The 17,401-nt window shown below is 43.5% G+C and overlaps 1 protein-coding gene across 1 annotated transcript in view; it reads right to left on the bottom strand.

The window, feature by feature from the left end:
* The window catches only part of LOC144162560 (receptor-type tyrosine-protein phosphatase T-like), a 73,713-nt gene extending 57,408 nt beyond the window's left edge, over positions 1 to 16,305 (bottom strand). The window contains exons 1-8 of the mRNA XM_077693150.1: positions 15,949 to 16,305; positions 14,190 to 14,229; positions 13,979 to 14,084; positions 13,546 to 13,625; positions 11,413 to 11,588; positions 7,758 to 7,845; positions 6,648 to 6,724; positions 4,384 to 4,420 (exon numbers count right to left, since the gene is read on the bottom strand). Coding sequence (XP_077549276.1) covers positions 4,384 to 4,420; positions 6,648 to 6,724; positions 7,758 to 7,845; positions 11,413 to 11,588; positions 13,546 to 13,625; positions 13,979 to 14,084; positions 14,190 to 14,229; positions 15,949 to 16,119 — 775 coding nt within the window. The 5' untranslated portion in view covers positions 16,120 to 16,305. The remainder of the gene's footprint in view (positions 1 to 4,383; positions 4,421 to 6,647; positions 6,725 to 7,757; positions 7,846 to 11,412; positions 11,589 to 13,545; positions 13,626 to 13,978; positions 14,085 to 14,189; positions 14,230 to 15,948) is intronic.
* Positions 16,306 to 17,401: the final 1,096 nt, after the last annotated feature.

Raw genomic sequence — 17,401 nt, 5'->3', positions numbered from 1 at the left:
AACCATTCAAAACGCACAAACTGAGGTCGCCTGTTTTTCTCAACACCAACATGCAATGCGCATAGCTGTAAAGTGAAAAAATATACATCATAATACAATGATCTCATTTGGGTATCGGCATATTAACATACAAGCGGCCTCAAACTGGTTTCAAATATAGTGACGTTTTTCGTAACGTTTTTACAGTTTTGAAATTTCAAATTTCCAGACATCACTAAGCAACATTCATTGACCGGCAAAAATTTTCAAGGAATGTTTTCTCATTGCCTATGCAGGTAGCTTATTACAATAACTAGATGTGCACTTGCTAATAGATTGTACTGGCTATTATCCCCAATAATGTTTGCACCCAACACTGCATTGTTCACTACCCAGTAGTCCTTAGAACTTGATGCCTAGAGAACTCTATGTTTTCAGAATTTTTGTTGTTATGCTCAACTTGATTTATATCCTACCAAAATACTTATTTTTTACATGTCAAAGACTCAAAAGGACTATTCTGCAAAAACCATTGTGTTGGTTGTATGTAGTGTCCGGTCACGACTTTTTGCCACCGATAAAAATGCTTATTTAATAATAAATACGAACGTATTCCGCAGCAGTACTGTGGAGTTTGTCCGTTTCGAAAACGTGTGTTTCGCATCCGCTTCATCGTTGCGTGCGTCCGGTTGTGGGCTGCTCAGGGTTGACTTTTGCGCCACTGTTTTTTGCAAACAAATGTCAAAAAATAAAACCTATTTTAAACTATATTTTATGTGTTATTTGGACAGATTTTTAAAACCTGTACATAACATTGTTTCTATGACGAAGTTGAAAGTTTTTTTTGCAAGGGGACGAATGTCGAAAGATGGCAGCTGCAGCCAGCTGTAAACAATGCTACGCTTGCCCAAGTTTTTTGTGCTTGTGCCGCAATATTTACGCCGGTGATAATGACGTGTATCAATGTAATACCCCCTGTTACGTATTTCAGCGTCAACGCCCTTGTGGCACGATTACGGGATTGGTTCGTTACGGTGTCGGCATCTCTGTGGTAGTCTCCTAGTAACATCTGCAAGAGGTCAGTATTTTCGTTTCTCAACTAGTGTCTGCTTCGCGTCATGTCTATGATCGTAAAGGTAGCACTATGTCTATTGGTGAAGTACCAATAAATGCTTATAAATGTCAAGCCGAGCGCTTGTGTAATTTCGGTCGTCTGACGGCAGGTATAAGGCTAGCAAGCAATGGTTTATTTCGTTTTGCAATGGCGACGGCATGGATGCAACGGCTCATGGAAGGCCTTGACAGCGATATCGTATTTTCGCTACGGATCTCTGACGGAAGGCCGCTGTTACCGAAGAAACAAAATCCTCATGTCGCTTGGTCATCGACGCTGTGCGCGCGCGGCCACCGGCCAACTTCGTCTCGCAGCTCGTCGCACAGCAACCACAGAGTCCTCTTCGGGAGACGACAATGCCGGTGGAATTTCGAATGGGCATTTCTTATAGGCTAACATTGCTTGTTGGCCCCCTGTTCATTCGGCGAGCCAAGAACCAGGCGATGACTGGTACGTCCATGTCAGAATTTCCAGGATCGTCGGCTCCGGGAAGCCGTAGTTCAACGCAGTAGCTTCGCCGTGCCTCGCGTGGTCACATCAGGTTGCTCGCTTTACACCAGTGAGGGCTCGCTCAAAACGGACACTAGAACAAGGGGTACCTACTCTTCAATGAAGGAAGTCGAGACGGGTTGGGGGAGATAGCGTACACTAACACAGGAATGCAACATAATCAATTTTCTTTTTTGCGATATCTTCCAGACAGTGTATTATTTCTTTATTGTTTCGGCCTTTCGAAGTTTTACTTCAGCTGGCTACATGCTGCTCGCAACACTTACTCTTGCTGTTGCCGCACTTGCGGCAGTTCAGCTTCACCTGGAGCTCTGCCTGGACAGGGGCGTGCTAACTTCGTGTTCCGTAGCGTGACGCGACTTAGTGTGTGTGGGATCTCGCAAAATGATCTAAATGGACGGTTAGGAACAAATTTAGGACATATAGTTGTCTCGACCGGGACGGCGTGGGACTCGGGACGTTGTATGAAAAGTAGGGGCAGTTCCGTCGCACCCGGCACGGTTGGTAACCCTAACTATGAAGCGGACACAAAGCACACAAAACCTGCCCAACGGCTCCTGGTGGAATTTAAACCAGAGTCTGCACTATCAGCTGGCTGCCCTGTCAGTATGCTAACACCGGATGTTTTTTGTGCATGGAAGGCTGGATATTACCATGAAATAAAAAAGTGAATGTATACGAAAGAGAACTACAGTAATAGCTTTGTTGGACCCTTGCTAATGTTTGAGTGTAGCCCAATTGACCGGCCGGGGGTTCGTCGTGGCAGGCCTGCAAAACGTCTTCTCGCAGGGGAGTTGGAACTATAAGCAAGTTGCTTCTGCCGTTTGGAGTCAATTTTTCTTGTATAATACATTATTAATCAAGCAGAAGGAGGACAGCCCTCTGGAGAATGGCCTAAATGCAGTCGAAGTGTGTAACTGCATCAAATTTGCAGCGTAATAAAATTCTTTGTTGGACACGCTAGTTCATGTTTTTCAAAAAATTATAACGGCGCCAGGGGCATGGACAAAGAAACACAACTAGACTGAACGAGCGCTCGTACAGTATACTTTTGTGTTTTTGTACACGTCCTCTGCTTGATTTTTATTGTTTGAATTTTATTTTTTTGAGTTGCCAGCGGCACAACAAAAGTTGTTTTTTCTGCATATCTTGGTGGCCCAGTATCTCTTAGGGGATTGGCCAGGAAACAGGAGCCGGATGTTTAATGTGCCGGTTTCACAATACTATGGGCTGGGAGCAAAATGTTCCCGACACTACAAGACGCACTACACCAGGACATGACGAGACGTGTGTAGAACAGCTGCATAACGGTTGCGCAGTCCCTTGATGCTATTAAGCGCACAGGGTAAGCCCTATGCATGCATTTTTGGCCATATTGAGGTATATTTCTCTCGGCATCTGTGAAACGTATCTGCATAATGCATACATAATTTTATTGCAAATTGTAGGCTGTTTTAACTGTACCAGTATTTTTAAGATCCCGCGAAAAAAAATCTTTATGTATTTTTTCCGCATCTACCTAAATATTGGCTCTCTCTGCATGTTCAAAATAACCTAACAGCAAACCTGCGGCGGGCATATTTCCCATTCTGGAACAGTAGATGTAACAATAAATGTAGGTAACACACAAAAAATATCAGCTGGTTATCTTAAAAGATATGCGAAATAACCTGTGTGTTACAAAACCTTGCTTTGAGATTCAGAAAGGGGTGTAAAACAATGCCTTTTTGCCGCAAGCAGCAATTGAGTCATTTATTAATTTGGCGCAAGCCTCGTAATCACTGTCGAAACCATTTTTTTTGCTTTTCAGCCTGTCGTCTTCCCTGCGTTGCCTATTTTGAGAACTGTCATGCAGCTCTGTTCGCAAACTATCTTTGATTGTGGTCACCCTCTTCCAGCCACTTATGGTGGTGTTGCGCCCAGCGTTCTATCCAAATGATTTCAAAATGCATATTAACATAGGAATGTTACTACCATTGAATGAAAGAATCGTGACAGTGTGCAGGCCAACAAAGACGTTTATTGGAGCGGGGCTCCGAAGCCCAAATGTGGAAAAAAACGTGCACAGCGTCTGTGGATTGCCTTGCCTGAAAAATCAACTATGCAAAGTCTGACAAACGATTTCTTAATACAGCTCGTTCCAAGCTAGCGTTATGATGTGGAGCTTGGAGTATCCTGATGAAAAAATTGTTAATAAACACTGAGCACATTCTAAAATGGAACGTGGTCATTTACTACTTGCCTACGGAAAGACTGTTTTTAAGCCAGAAATACAGCCTATATATGATATGTCAGATTATGAATATGTAAGGATGTGAGCTTCTATAACTGCGATGAAAACAGTCACGTCTTTTTTTCAAATTTCGCCCTACCCTGTGCCCTTGAGCGGTGACGTGCGCCCGTCAGCTTACTCAGATTTTTCGCGCCATAAGTCGCAAGAACGAAATTCAACAAAGAGACACGATGTAGAAGAAAAGAAACTGGTCGAAGAAGGACGCAGCGAGTTACAGCGAACCGCAAGGATAAAGGATAAAAATACTATTGAACAATTGCAAAAGCTATAAAAAAGATGCCAAGAAGATCTTCCAGGCTTTCGGCTTCAAGGCACGTGGCAGACTGAAGTGTACCGGCAAATTTTTGTTGCGCCCGCATTTGATGATATTGGATATCCCCACCCGTCATGTTTTTTTTCCTTTTCTTAGGGGCCCTTCATCAAACTAAATATCAAAAACAAAGACAAGTGCAAGAGTATGGAGATCTTTGCGGTCAGTAATTGTTACCTTGGGTGGCAATGTACTTCCGCGGAAACTTGTACCCCTGCAAGCGAAAGTTGAAATGGGAGCGAGATAAAGAATTTCACATTTTCACAGGCAATCCAAAGGGAGAAGGGCCGACATAAATAGTTACTTCTTTTTTGTAATTTGTTTCTGATAAAAGCATTAAAAACAGTCCAGACAATATTGTGTGCAGCGGATACAGACCGCGCATATTGTGAGGCGTTAGAAATATATGCAAGTGCTGAGTGATTGCTGGATGATCCATGGCATCAAACGGACAAAAAAGGTATAAAGTTTAGTTGAGACCTACATAAAAAGGACAGTGAATTTAAAAGTGATCCTCAGTGGTGAACTAAAGAAAGCGTACAAACATTTCTTAATTAAATAACTTCATATCTATATGCTAAAATGTCTATTCCAGGTTTGTTCATTTGATTTAAAGTAATATTTTTTTCTATGAAAAGTGCCTCGTGAACAATTTTACCCGCCGATATTGTTTTTTCGCTTCTGAAGACATATCAAGCTTACGTTGGCAGGTGGTTAACAATATGTGAGCATGCTTTACCAGGGTACGCTGTCCGCGAAAAATTACTTGTCATACTAGGATTGAGTGAGCATCAAATATAAGAATGTATTGCTAAGAAAAAAAAGCCACATTTAAACTCAATTTGATGCTACTGCAGTTGTTCCTGTAGCATATATTAATGGCGCATTGCCGTTTGGCTTTGAAAGTCTGCTCGTAAATTTTTTGAACGTACGCTAAATAATGATGTAAAAAGATCTATGGTCCACAGCGCAGTAAAGAGGCAGTATTAGCAAGTTATACCCTGTCTTATTTTGCATACACAAAAACGGAACGAATAATTAAGTTCGTATTAGCCGCCATAGAACCTCGCGTCCTGGAGATAAAAGCCGCCTACCACACGTGACGTTCAGGAAAGGTGGAGGAGCCCTAATGCGCATGCGCCAACTAAGCATCAAAAAAACAAACAAAGCGGCTATTTTTTCCCTCGGATGTGACGTCATGGTTTAGAAAGCAGGCTGTTTTGGTCCGGTTTCTCTGCTGGGCTTCTAGAGGTTGTTATTCTCTGTGGTTGCAGTGGTGACCGCGGGCTTTGTGCGTAGGTGTTTGGTTTGCGACTGTGAAGGGGGCGCTCCTGATCAACTTCGGGAGCGTGCTTCCGGCGATGTGGAACATGATTCGAATGCCGCGTGTGTGTGGCCTCCTAAATTGCGCCTAGTACGTTAGGACGGTGCCGGATTACACACTACGCACACGTTCGGACTACACAGTAGGCACTAAATTTAAGCCAGCGGAGAGCATTTTTTGGTGAGCTTTCTACCTTTAAAGGGGCATCTCCCGGAAGAGGCGAATTCTGTGCCCAGAAAAGAGCAAATTAGCAACCAGTCAGGAATGCAACGAAACTATAATTGATTTTTTTATTCCAGCACGCCAAGATCTCGCTGCAATGATTTAACGAGACCATGGCCTCATGAATGTAATGTTCAGGAGGTTATGATAGCATGCAGTGAGCACAAGACACAAGGTTGGACGAACCAAAGTGAGGCGCAGGATTCACGTTTCTAGGTAGCAACCGTCGTGTCTTATTATTTCTGCGTCAACGACCATGTGCTGTGGCATGCGACATGGGTTTCATTCGAACGACCGTTCGCAGTTCGCTAACCTGACCCGAATAGCAGCGCAATTTGACGTCGAAGGCCCACGCGGACTTGCACGTAGGCGAAGAAATGCCAAGCGGCAGCGCAGCGCAGTGCAGCAGTTCGTCGAGAGCGCACTCATCACTCTCGCAAACCAAAGCGGCCGCACAAACGCGGCGTTCCAACCATACGTTGCACACCACCGTAAGTATTCTCCAGAAGTTCTTGGGAAAAGCCCTCATCAGATTCGCAAACCAAACACCTACACACAAAACCCATGGTCACCGCTGCAACCCTAGACAAAATTTACGACGAAAAGCGCCACGAGAAAAGCGTACCACAGCAGCCACCTTTCTGAAGCCATGACGTAACATCCGGCAAAATGTCGCGTTATTTCTTTTTCGGTGTCTAGTTGCCGCATGCGCAGTATGCTTTGTCAACCGTTTGTGGATGGCATGTGTGTGCCACGCACATCCAAAGATGTGCAGCACTGGCTTAGCAATGCAGCGTGATTCAACGAATCTGGTTGGATGCACGTTTTACGAATTCTGGACTCTTGATAAGTTATGGAGTTTGTGAATTTTTTACGACCAGGGACGAGCGCTCACCTGCACGTAACTCGCGTTGATGTAGTCGGTGCCGACACCTGCTGACAATGGAGCCAGTATCACTCTTGAGTGGTCATCTGTAAATTACAGAAGGAAACGTTTTTGGTGTGTCATCGTGGTATGCATCCGTAATTTATTTTATATCTTAGGGGTCTATCACGTAGAAGCTACATATTGGCTACGAGGCGCTATGTAGTTAAGGGTTTCGGATTAATGTTGACCACTTGGGGATATTTAATGTGTGCCCAAATCGACGCACGCAAGCGTTTTAGTCCGTCGTGTTTGAGATAGAACCCGCGTCCCTGGGTTCGGCAGCACAACGCCTTAGGCACTGAGCCACCGGGGTTGGTAGGTATTCAACCCAAGAACGTTTCTTTGCCCGCACAAAAAGTGTATAGGAGCAGCTGTACAATGATGTCACGAATACAAATAACTATTTCTATTGTTGCTCAGTCAATGCCCAGGCACCCTACTGTTTGACATGGCCTCGGCAAGTAAAACACAGGGTTTTAACAGGCACGATAGGTGTGATCGGTAGAAGCCACATAAAACCTTCAGTAAATGGCACTTTATCGCACACTAGAAGTAAGCGCTGCATAAATGTCATTTACAGAGCTCACACTTGAAACACCTCAATTGCTATTCGGTGCTCGAATCCATTATGCAGAACTTGATGCTCAGTGGATGACTCCAGTTCTCAACGAAATAGTTGATAAATACAATTTATTCAATAAACATAATGTATTTAGAATAATTTTTACATAAACATTTTTTCTGTACAAAGGTCACCTTCACCAAGGAAGTTTGAAGTAAAATTTACTGAAGTGATGTCCTGACAAGCTGCGTTATAAAACTAGAAAACATGAAATAAAGCCATATGCTGTCATTGCTCTGTTTTAAATAAGTGATGATTTTACTGTGCGGGAGGAGCCTTTTTCACCTTGGAGCTGATAGGTGTGAACGTCTTTCTTTCTTTACGTTAACCAAAGTCGTAGGCCAAAACAATTACACTACAGATTTATTTAAAGTGAGGACAGGCCACAACAAAAACAAAGCTGTTTTAATGCTCTATGCAACCAATAGCAATAGGATACATAAAGGCGACCTTACATGGAAGCACATACTCTTCACGATTCTTCGGTTTGTTTTGTAGTTCCGTGGCGACGTTCCAGGAATGCCGTTGTCCTTTGGGCATAGACTGAAATTATAAAGGGGCGCTTAACAAAAAATGCACAACTAACACAAATCCGCCAACAACGACTCACAGTACACACCGAAACGATAATTTGTTAAAACATATCACACAAGACATTGGGTGATGCCAATAGGTAAATTTAACACAGTGAGCGCCGGTAGCAGTGATGTAACGAGCCATTTTGCTTCGTTCGAAGTAATCTTTTTAGACTGTGAATGATGCTGACATAGACAAAGAGATGTGTTTGCATGGGCACATGTTATTACCCGCAGCTTTCACAATGATTTGAAATAAAACTAAAGTGCACACCTAAGGTTATGTGAAAGTCGTGCTACACTGAAAAAAACTCAATTAGTGCGGTCAAGGAAAACAACCAACAAATACCACCAGCAAAAGGCGTAGCCAGGGTGGCGAGGGGGTGGGGTGTGGCTGTTCAGTGCCAAACACCCTCCTCCCCCCGAAATATTGTCACGGCAAGAAGACGATGAGAGCTATCGTCCCAGCCTATGATGAAGAAGAAGACCCAGCTGCGCGGGCTCCCTCATGGCCGACATGGTGTAAATAGTGTAAATACATCACTCGCATCTTCCATGGCTTATTTCCTGTGTCCTGCTGCCACGTAACAAGTTTTGGTGTAGGCTGCGGAGATCATCACCATCCTGGCCCCAGCGCTTGGCTTCGTCTCAGCTGCTGCACATCGCTCAAACGGTCTTGGATCGCGCCGGCCCGCCCCAGCCCCGGTGAGCTATGGACGCACCATTCCCCAGCCCCGTGTCCACAGCCTGTGACTTGCCGAGACCAAATGACGTGACCAGCCGCGACCTGCTCAGAAGACGACACCATTCTCCTGCCCTTAACTCCCGAGCCAATCCGAGGCCTTTGGACGTTGCTCCACTGCGTCGGCGCACATTGCTGTTTCAGGGCCAGTGCTCACCACGACGAATCATCCTCATCCGTGGCGGCGAGGACGCCCTTTTTCCTCTCATCGCGCATCGTCTCCGCATCTGTACATTTACTAAGGCCTCGACCGGACGGTCGCTTTCGACGAGGGGGATGTGTCACGGGAAGAAGACGACGAGAGCTATCGTCCCAGCCTCTGATGAAGAAGAAGACCCAGCTGCGCGGGCTCCCTCATGGTCGACATGGTGTAAATAGTGTAAATACATCACTCGCATCTTCTATGGCTTATTTCCTGTGTCCTGCTGCCACGTAACAATATTATAAGTGGGGCATCCCCCGCCATTTCGGTCTTTTTTTGGTCCATAGTTTAAACACTTCGTATCTAAATTTAAATGTAAAAAGAACACAGAAAAAGGATATTGTTTGTGCGCACAGGATCTTTTGTAATGTTTTCACGGGCGTAGTATAACCCCTCTCCCAAATGCCTCTAGCTACGCCAGTGCCGCCAGCGCTTCAACACTACAGTAATGAGTACAGACAATTTCGCGTTTTGAGCAACCATTGGTCGTAGTGTTGCTGCAATAGATAACAATTCTCCAGCTTTTGTTTGGCTGGAAGGGGACAGCTTTAGCCGAAGGGAACGCCCACTTCTTGTGCGACTGCAGGAGTTCCCCACGTACAGCAGTGATGAAGAATACGGTGAACTCAAACCACAAAACCAACGTCAAGTGATCGCCGAGCTACAGGTCTTCTAGCACGTGTTAGGTTGTCTGGTGTGCTATTGTTTATTGTAAATATTTTTCCATTTTTTTGTCCGATAATAAAGTGTCGTTATGGCATAGAGTGAGAAGTGCTATTTCGGATATAAATATTATACTAGTTTTCTGATTTTAAGGGCAGTTGACAGCGCGTACATGCCGGTCCTGATAATGCCAAAAGGGAAAATCAAGAAAAAACTCAGGCGTGGAGTTTTATTGCTTGTAAATAAGAATTAGGCGCCAAAAAAATTCCAAAGTTTATAGTTTGTTGTTTTGAGAGGCGATATTATTTACCTTAAGAATAAAGCTAAGTTACGCGAAGCTTTATATCCATTGACACTGGTGATTAATATAGCTTCAAACCATAGAAAAGTGTTGATGGTCGTGGGCGTACGATAAATATCGCAGCCACAGTTACGAAATATCGCGCCATGAGGCAGCTAGGTACAAACCATAAATTAGTGTGAATAAAAATACGGATTTCTCAGTCGGACTCTTGAACCGCTATATTGCAGGAATTGAAAAAGGAATGTTTTGGGTGCGCGATTATTAATTGGAGAAGTTTAAAAGTTGTGGTTGGGGAAAATTATCGCATCACTCATAAGATTGGCTCTGATCGCAACGCCCCCTAACTGCATCTGCAAAGAAAAACTTAGAGCACTGTTAACGCAGCATACTGACGCTTCCAAGAAGTTCTTTGCAATAAATCACGGATCGACGGATGTTTCGATTACCTTAGTGGTTCCCCTATGAATCATCTGATATTTAAGCTTGCAAACGAAATTCCCTAGGGCAGACATCGGATTTCATTGCTGGGGTGCGTTATTTGTTAACAAAAACAGAACTGTAAGGTTGCTTTGGCTTTAATTTAACTAGATAGTACACTTTCACAGATTGCAAACAAAGGAAGTTTGTTGCTAAGCCTGCTTGTGGCCAAGTGTTGTTTTTAGAGCAGTACCTGTGCGCCCCGACGAGTGAATTGATTCAGATTGTAGAAACGATGTCATCTACATACCAACATTTCTCGGGGATTATGACAGTATAGATTAAGATTTCTAGGTGCGAGCGCCAATATTCTTCAGATCGTGCGGGGCTTTGCGCAGAGGGTGATGCTATTTTGCGGGAAGGCACTCACGAGGCGTTGTAACGCACTGGTGTTAAGTGGTTTTTAAATAGCTAAAAACAGTAAGATTTTCGTAGCTTTTAAAAGGCTTAAAAACAGCGAAAGACTTTCGTAGCTTTTCAACCCATGCTTTAAAAAAAACCTGGCTAAAACCTACGCAGAAGGGCTCGTTCTGCAGTTGTCTTAGCACTGCTAAGTTTGAAGATAAGGGGCCACAAAGGAAACAAAAAACCACACGTGGGTGAAATTTTGAAACAGCTGAAGCCGTTTAAAAGAGTGCCGATTTCTAAGGACAATCCTAATGATTCAACAAGTTTCCTTGTGAGATTACTTGTAAAGGCTTCTGTAATGCTTGTACTCTTGCTTTACAAAAGCAGGATAGAACGCCGTAGCGACCATTTACCCACAGGCAGCCGTAACAATGCTCAATTGGAATATGCGGGGCCTTAAAATCTAGAACACCTGAAAAGAGTGCGCACGATGTTTAACAATATACTTTGGTTAAAAATCTTAGGAACCATTGCATGATGTCAATGAAACAGGTAAAGAATATTGTATAGCAGGAAGAGTTCTTCATCCTTACCAGCTGTAGGTACAACATGTACCCATGAGAAGGATAGTTATTCAATGACAATACGGGAGGCTTTAACGTACTAAGCTACAAGAAAACTTAAGTGTGACCGTATTTTGCAAAGTTCTACATCTTATTAGACTCGGTCAGGTTTTTAAACTCCGGACAAGGTACAGTGCAATCATTATAAAAACGACCGTGGTGAAGACCGTACTGACCATGAATTCTTCTTGGAGAAAGCCTTCTGTCTGCCCCTGCATTACGTGTTGTTCAAGGCGCTTTACGTTCACTGGCACGGATGGGAGCCATAGGTTGGGAATCGAAGCCATGTCTACATATTCGCTGCTCTCCACGGAAAGTGCACTAGATGAACGCGTAAGGCTGGTTTCCATGACTGAAAAATGAAGAAAATTGATTTCTTGTCAGTTTATCCAGGAACACATTGAGTAGGTATGCTGCCCTAGGCTACCTGAACAAAGAGTTGTGGTTGAATCGTAATATCGAATTTGTAGTATTATTAAAGTATTTCTTTCGCTGACAAATGAATCAAATTGGTTTCTTGTCAGTTTACCTATGAAAACATACAGTACGTGCGCTGCACTAAGCTGATTGATTGATTCTGGGGTTTAACGCGCCGACGCAACGCAGGCGATGAGGCGCGCCGTAGTGGAGGGCTCCGGATTAATTTTGACCACCTGGGGATCTTTATCGTGCGCCGAAATCTCGTACACACGGGCGTTTTTGCTTTTCGCCTCCATCAGAAAAGCGGCCGCCGCGGTCGGGAATCGAACCCGCGACCTCGTGCTCAGCAGCGCAACGCCTTAGCCACTGAGCCACCGCGGCGGGTCGCTGCACTAAGCTACCTGTATAAAAAGTTGTGAGTTAGTACTTATATATATTTGTATACTGATTACCGTAAAAACCTATGTGTAGAGTTCTGAAGAGGAATTCGTTTTACGGTGTGCGGGGAACTCTACAATCGAACTTTAAGTACTCGGTAAAGTTTGGTTGCGGTATAGGCATGATTGAAAACTGAGCAAAAGATTTTTTGTATTCGGCAGAACTATGCTGCAGTCAAATAATATTTATGGGTTCTTGAAACGCGATCAAAGCTGCGTGTTTTGAGAAATCTATTTATCTGGATTTCTTCATAATACTGAGCTTGAGAAAAAGCTAAAATGAACCATAGGAACCGTTACAAGGTGTCATAAAAGACAGCACTGAAAGGAAAATGTACAAAATACGCCACATAAAATGTCCTAAAAATACTTCATGACGTAAGCAACCTATAAGTCCTTGAAATGCGGGGCACAGCTAATTAAACCTAAACAGCTACGTTGGGATTTTAAGAATAAAATATTTAGGAAAACGTTCAGCATCAAAATTTAAAAAAAGACCCGAAGCGACAATTGCAGTCAGCACTAATACCAAAATAAGAAAAGACACTGAGTGAAAAGGAACGCTTCCATTTATATGCAATCTTTTAGTATAGCAATTATTTTCAGGTACAGACCCAACCGAATAAGGTTTCTTTATATGCGCATTTTTTAAACGGATCTTATAATGTTGCTTAGGGTAAGTACAACAAAGGTAAGTTTTAATGCACGGAAATACAACCGCAAAGGGCAAAGTTGCACTCAGTCACCACTGGAGAGGATGCAGAATTTTATAGCTGCATAAATATCACCCAGAAATTTGTTGAAGCTGCTATTGTAGAAAATAATTTGATTATTTTCGTTGGGTATCCGAAACCACTGCCCGAACTCCAAATTTAATTTGTGCTTCAGAAATTGCGTTAACAGAAAAACCAGGGTTCTCCCGTAACCTGCAGAGGGCCTCTGTGTGATGTAGAACTAGTTTGGTAAACGCAATTTTACCACACACTGCACCATATTCTCCCGGAAGACGCTAAAATCGATGCACTTTTCTGAAAACCAGCAAACATTTTGTTCTGCATGTAGCATAGTGTTGAATAAAGTGTTATTGGAGAGCTTATCAGATACATCCAGACATTATCGCTGTAAGAAACCAGATCAAAGTACGTTGCATCAATACTAGGTTGTAATTATGTTTTTTTTTCGTTTTACAAAACTTTGATCACAACCTGGACGAGGTACGTTTTCCTGTATCGTGTAAATTGGCTGCTACTGAACTGGCTTAACCTAAGCTCTAGGCTTATTAGAAACTAGTTTTCACGTATCTTGTTTCTGTAGTTACTATTTTAAGTGTATGATTGCTTCGTATGACAATTTTTACACGGTGCTGTTCTACAGTGATGCATCTGCAATGGCACGTGTTTGTTTCAATCAAGGGAAAGACAGACCATAGCAACACTTGAAACAAGTACTTACAATGAAAAATCTTTGGTAGGTTCACTTTCAAGCTTTTAAATGTGGGAGCATTCGACCCGTCGTTTACAGCTTCCTTTTTGCTGGAATGAAGAGGAGTTGTATTACAGAGATTATAGTTCTTAAGGGGTAATTTAAATATGCCATGATGTGTGGCAACGAGTTTATACATATAAAATGTGATGCACGGTTCATCGAAAGCAGCATCTAGTTTTTGTGTCGCGTTGTCGATACACTCTAGGATGACGCCGCGCTTAATGTATCACTTTTTTCAACAAGCCCGCTTAAATGGCATTTGCATCTTGGACAACAAAAAGATCCATAAACATACTTGTCAGATGGTTTTTTTTCTATATGATAAGCTGTAAAATTGCTAAAATCGTGATAGTGCATACAAGAGGCTAAAAACTTTAGTAACAAAGTGCTGGGCACTCACCCGTGAGGAGAATATGTTAACAAGCCAGCCAGGGTGATAACAATCAGAACGACTACTACACCTCCAAAGATGGCACCACCAACCTCTGTGTTGTCGCTAGTGTTCACTGCGAAAGACGTTCAGACAGACTCATCACAAAGCATGGACATATTAGCATTGTTTCTCTACTTTTAAAAAGTGTGTGCTTCTTCAAGCTGGCGTATTCACTCACCTACAACCGGAGAAGTAAGGCGATACCCGTACACCACGTTCTGTGAAATGAAGCCAAGGAATCATGTTGTAGTAGTAGTGTGTTATGCACTGCCTTCTTTTTCAGACAACCGAGCACGTTTCCAAATCATATACACATTATGTTTGTCCTTTTGATATATATATATATATATATATATATATATATATATATATATATATATATATATATATATATATATATATATATATATATAGTAAGGAAATGAGGGACTCGTTGAGGAAATACAGAAAGATAGGTCAGCAGTCTACAACGCCAAAGGAGGCATAGGGGTGTGGTTAGGCTCTTTTTCTTTTTCACTGCGGTTAATTAAGTAAACATTTTTTTTAATCATACAGAAGAAAGAAAGAAAGAAAAACACGCGCCCAGAGTGGGGACCGAACCCACGCCTTTCGATTACATGTCGAATGCCTTACCAATTCGGCAATCTGGGCGACTGTGTTCTCCTTCACTTTCTGGGCTATTTATATTTACTAGAAGTGTATCTGACGCTTGAGGTGGTAGCCAGCGCCACTCTGACTACACGGGGAGAAGGGGACCTTCTTTTTAACCCCCGGGGCGTGACTCGAACGTCTACAGCCTGTCATGAGCGGGTTACTGGCGGGAAGCCCTCTTATGCTACCTAGGCATCAAGGCTGCCAGAACCGAGACCCTCGCAGAACCGAGACCCTCGAATTGGTAAGGCATTCGACATGTAATCGAAAGGCGTGGGTTCGGTCCCCACTCTGGGCGCGTGTTTTTCTTTCTTTCTTTCTTCTGTATGATTAAAAAAAATGTTTACTTAATTAACCGCAGTGAAAAAGAAAAAGAGCCTAACCACACCCCTATGCCTCCTTTGGCGTTGTAGACTGCTGACCTATCTTTCTGTATATATATATATATATATATATATATATAGATATATATATATATATATATATATATATATATATATATATATATATATATATATATATATATATATAGAGATAGATAGATAGATAGATAGATAGATAGATAGATAGATAGATAGATAGATAGATAGATAGATAGGTCGGCAGTCTACAATGCCAAAGGAGGCATAGGGGTGTTAGGCTGTTTTTTTACTATGGTTAGTGAAGCGAACATTTTTCAATATAATTAAGCAAGAAAGAAAGAAAGAAAAACACGCGCCCAGAGTCGGGACGAAACCCACTCTTTTCAATGGGTTTTATAATTTAGAGCTCTATGATACGACCTTCAAGCGCCAAATATTTAGACAGGGGGTAAATGACAAAGACATGCACTCAAATACCGTAATGAAGAGAGCATGTCTCCGGCTTTTTTGTCCGCTGCCTAAATATTTGGCGCTTGAAATATTTGTCATTGATTACCAACTAAATCGAACTCACTCGTTGTCAAGTTACAGCTCCGGGTTCAGCCACAATCGCAGGCCACAATGACCTTCAATTCGGTTTGAACAACTTTGACCGACGCTGTTGTTACTTTTGATCATGAGAAACCTTTTTAGTCGCAGCGTTGGTGAAGCTCCTGAGTCATCATTTTACTTGAGAGGAAAGCTGATTGACCCCGGATAGTTTGAAACCCATTTCTTCGCACCTCATCATCGTGGAGTGGCTTATGATGGCCATGACCTAGGGAATGGCACGACGTAGGTTCTCACACAAGTACAAACTCACAACATTTCTTCTGGACACAATCATACATAGCAATACCTGACAACGACGCATCACGCACTCACCCCTGAAAAGTTGCTCTCAGCGACAAGAGCGAAGCGATAGGGCGTTGTGTCCGTGAGAGGCGGATTCTCATAGTGGTCTGTCACGTCACCACCGCCAACCACAAAGTAGACTGAGCCTCTCGCCAGCTTGTCGGGAGTCAAGTGAGCCGCCACGTAGTATCCTTGTCGCATGTCCTGGGCACTGCTGAAGTTGACAAGCTTCAGCGGCTCGTCGATGCTCGCCCCTTCTCGCACCACCAGCACATAGTATCCGCTGTTTCATTGGGAGTAATCAAGAAAAATTACATTTTCTGTGAAGCTCTATACGAAGCCCATTACGCAAGCCTTAACGGTTCTATTTCGCGTTTGTTACTAATCGCTCCCGCATTATTAATGCGAAACTTCCTTTGCCTTCCCTGGGGAATGTTCCTGCATTCCTGCTTTGGTTATGCGGGGACGCGCCACTGCATTTACTATACTATTACTATATAATGCTCGTATGGTTTTTGTATATTTATGCACTAGTGCAGCATAGTTGCGCGTCCATCCGCCATCTTGAGTTAGAAACTCGTGTGGGAAAGCCACTTGTCACGTAGTTAAGAGACGCCGCACCGGTTCCAGCAGCGAGTGAAGTCAGCGCCTGCGTGTGCGGCACACAAAGGCGGCGGCTGCACGGGGAAGCCGCTACCACTGACCTGTGCACAACTGCAAAAGGAGTTTGGTACGTATCACTGAAAGGCGAGTTTCTTCGCCACGATAAAAATATTCCCGTATCTCCACGATGTGAGTCATGACGAGTGGGCGAAGCACTGGGGATCGTTCATATCGTAAATCACCCGTGGCATTGCGCACTCGCGCATGTCAATGAGTGACAACGCGTGTGTAGAATAAATACAATTCGAGTCCGATCCAAACCGATACAATTCAATTTACTACTATCCAATCCAAATTTAATCCAGTCAAATCCAATTCAATGGTCCTCGCGCATGCGCAACTCTGTGTACACGGACGCCAAGCGGCAAGCCACGGACAAAGCGACGTCCTAAGGTGCTTCGCCCCTAAAAGGGAAACGCGGTGGCTCCTGAAAATAAGGTGCGCAATTCTGTAAAGCAAGCACCCAAACCCTACGCATCTTCGGCTCTCGATGGTGATGCCGCGTTCCAAACAGATTGCGACGCGTCTTGCAATCGGTCCGGTTATGTCGTCGCCGCTAGCAAAAGGCAGGATGTGGTCAAGTACCGCGAGTGAATTGCGGGGACAAGGGAATAGCTTCGGATAGCATTTACTTGTCTCTTTTGCTATAGAGACGGCTGATCAAAACGTGAATCGCGACATCTTTTGGTGATGCGGCCGCCAAGCCGTGACACCCATTGTTATTCGTGCGCGTTGTAAAAAGAGTGTGTACTGATTGCCATCGGGCAAAACGACGACGAATTGGAATGACGGTGGTCCTAACGCCGTATCTGGTGCACAG

The sequence above is a fragment of the Haemaphysalis longicornis genome, unplaced genomic scaffold (genome assembly GCF_048455015.1).
Source record: "Haemaphysalis longicornis isolate Haplotype H1 unplaced genomic scaffold, Haemaphysalis longicornis Haplotype H1 scaffold_12, whole genome shotgun sequence".
NCBI lineage: Eukaryota > Metazoa > Arthropoda > Arachnida > Ixodida > Ixodidae > Haemaphysalis > Haemaphysalis longicornis.
Note: the sequence above shows the minus strand (reverse complement) of the source record. Positions and strands in the feature narration are given on the sequence as shown.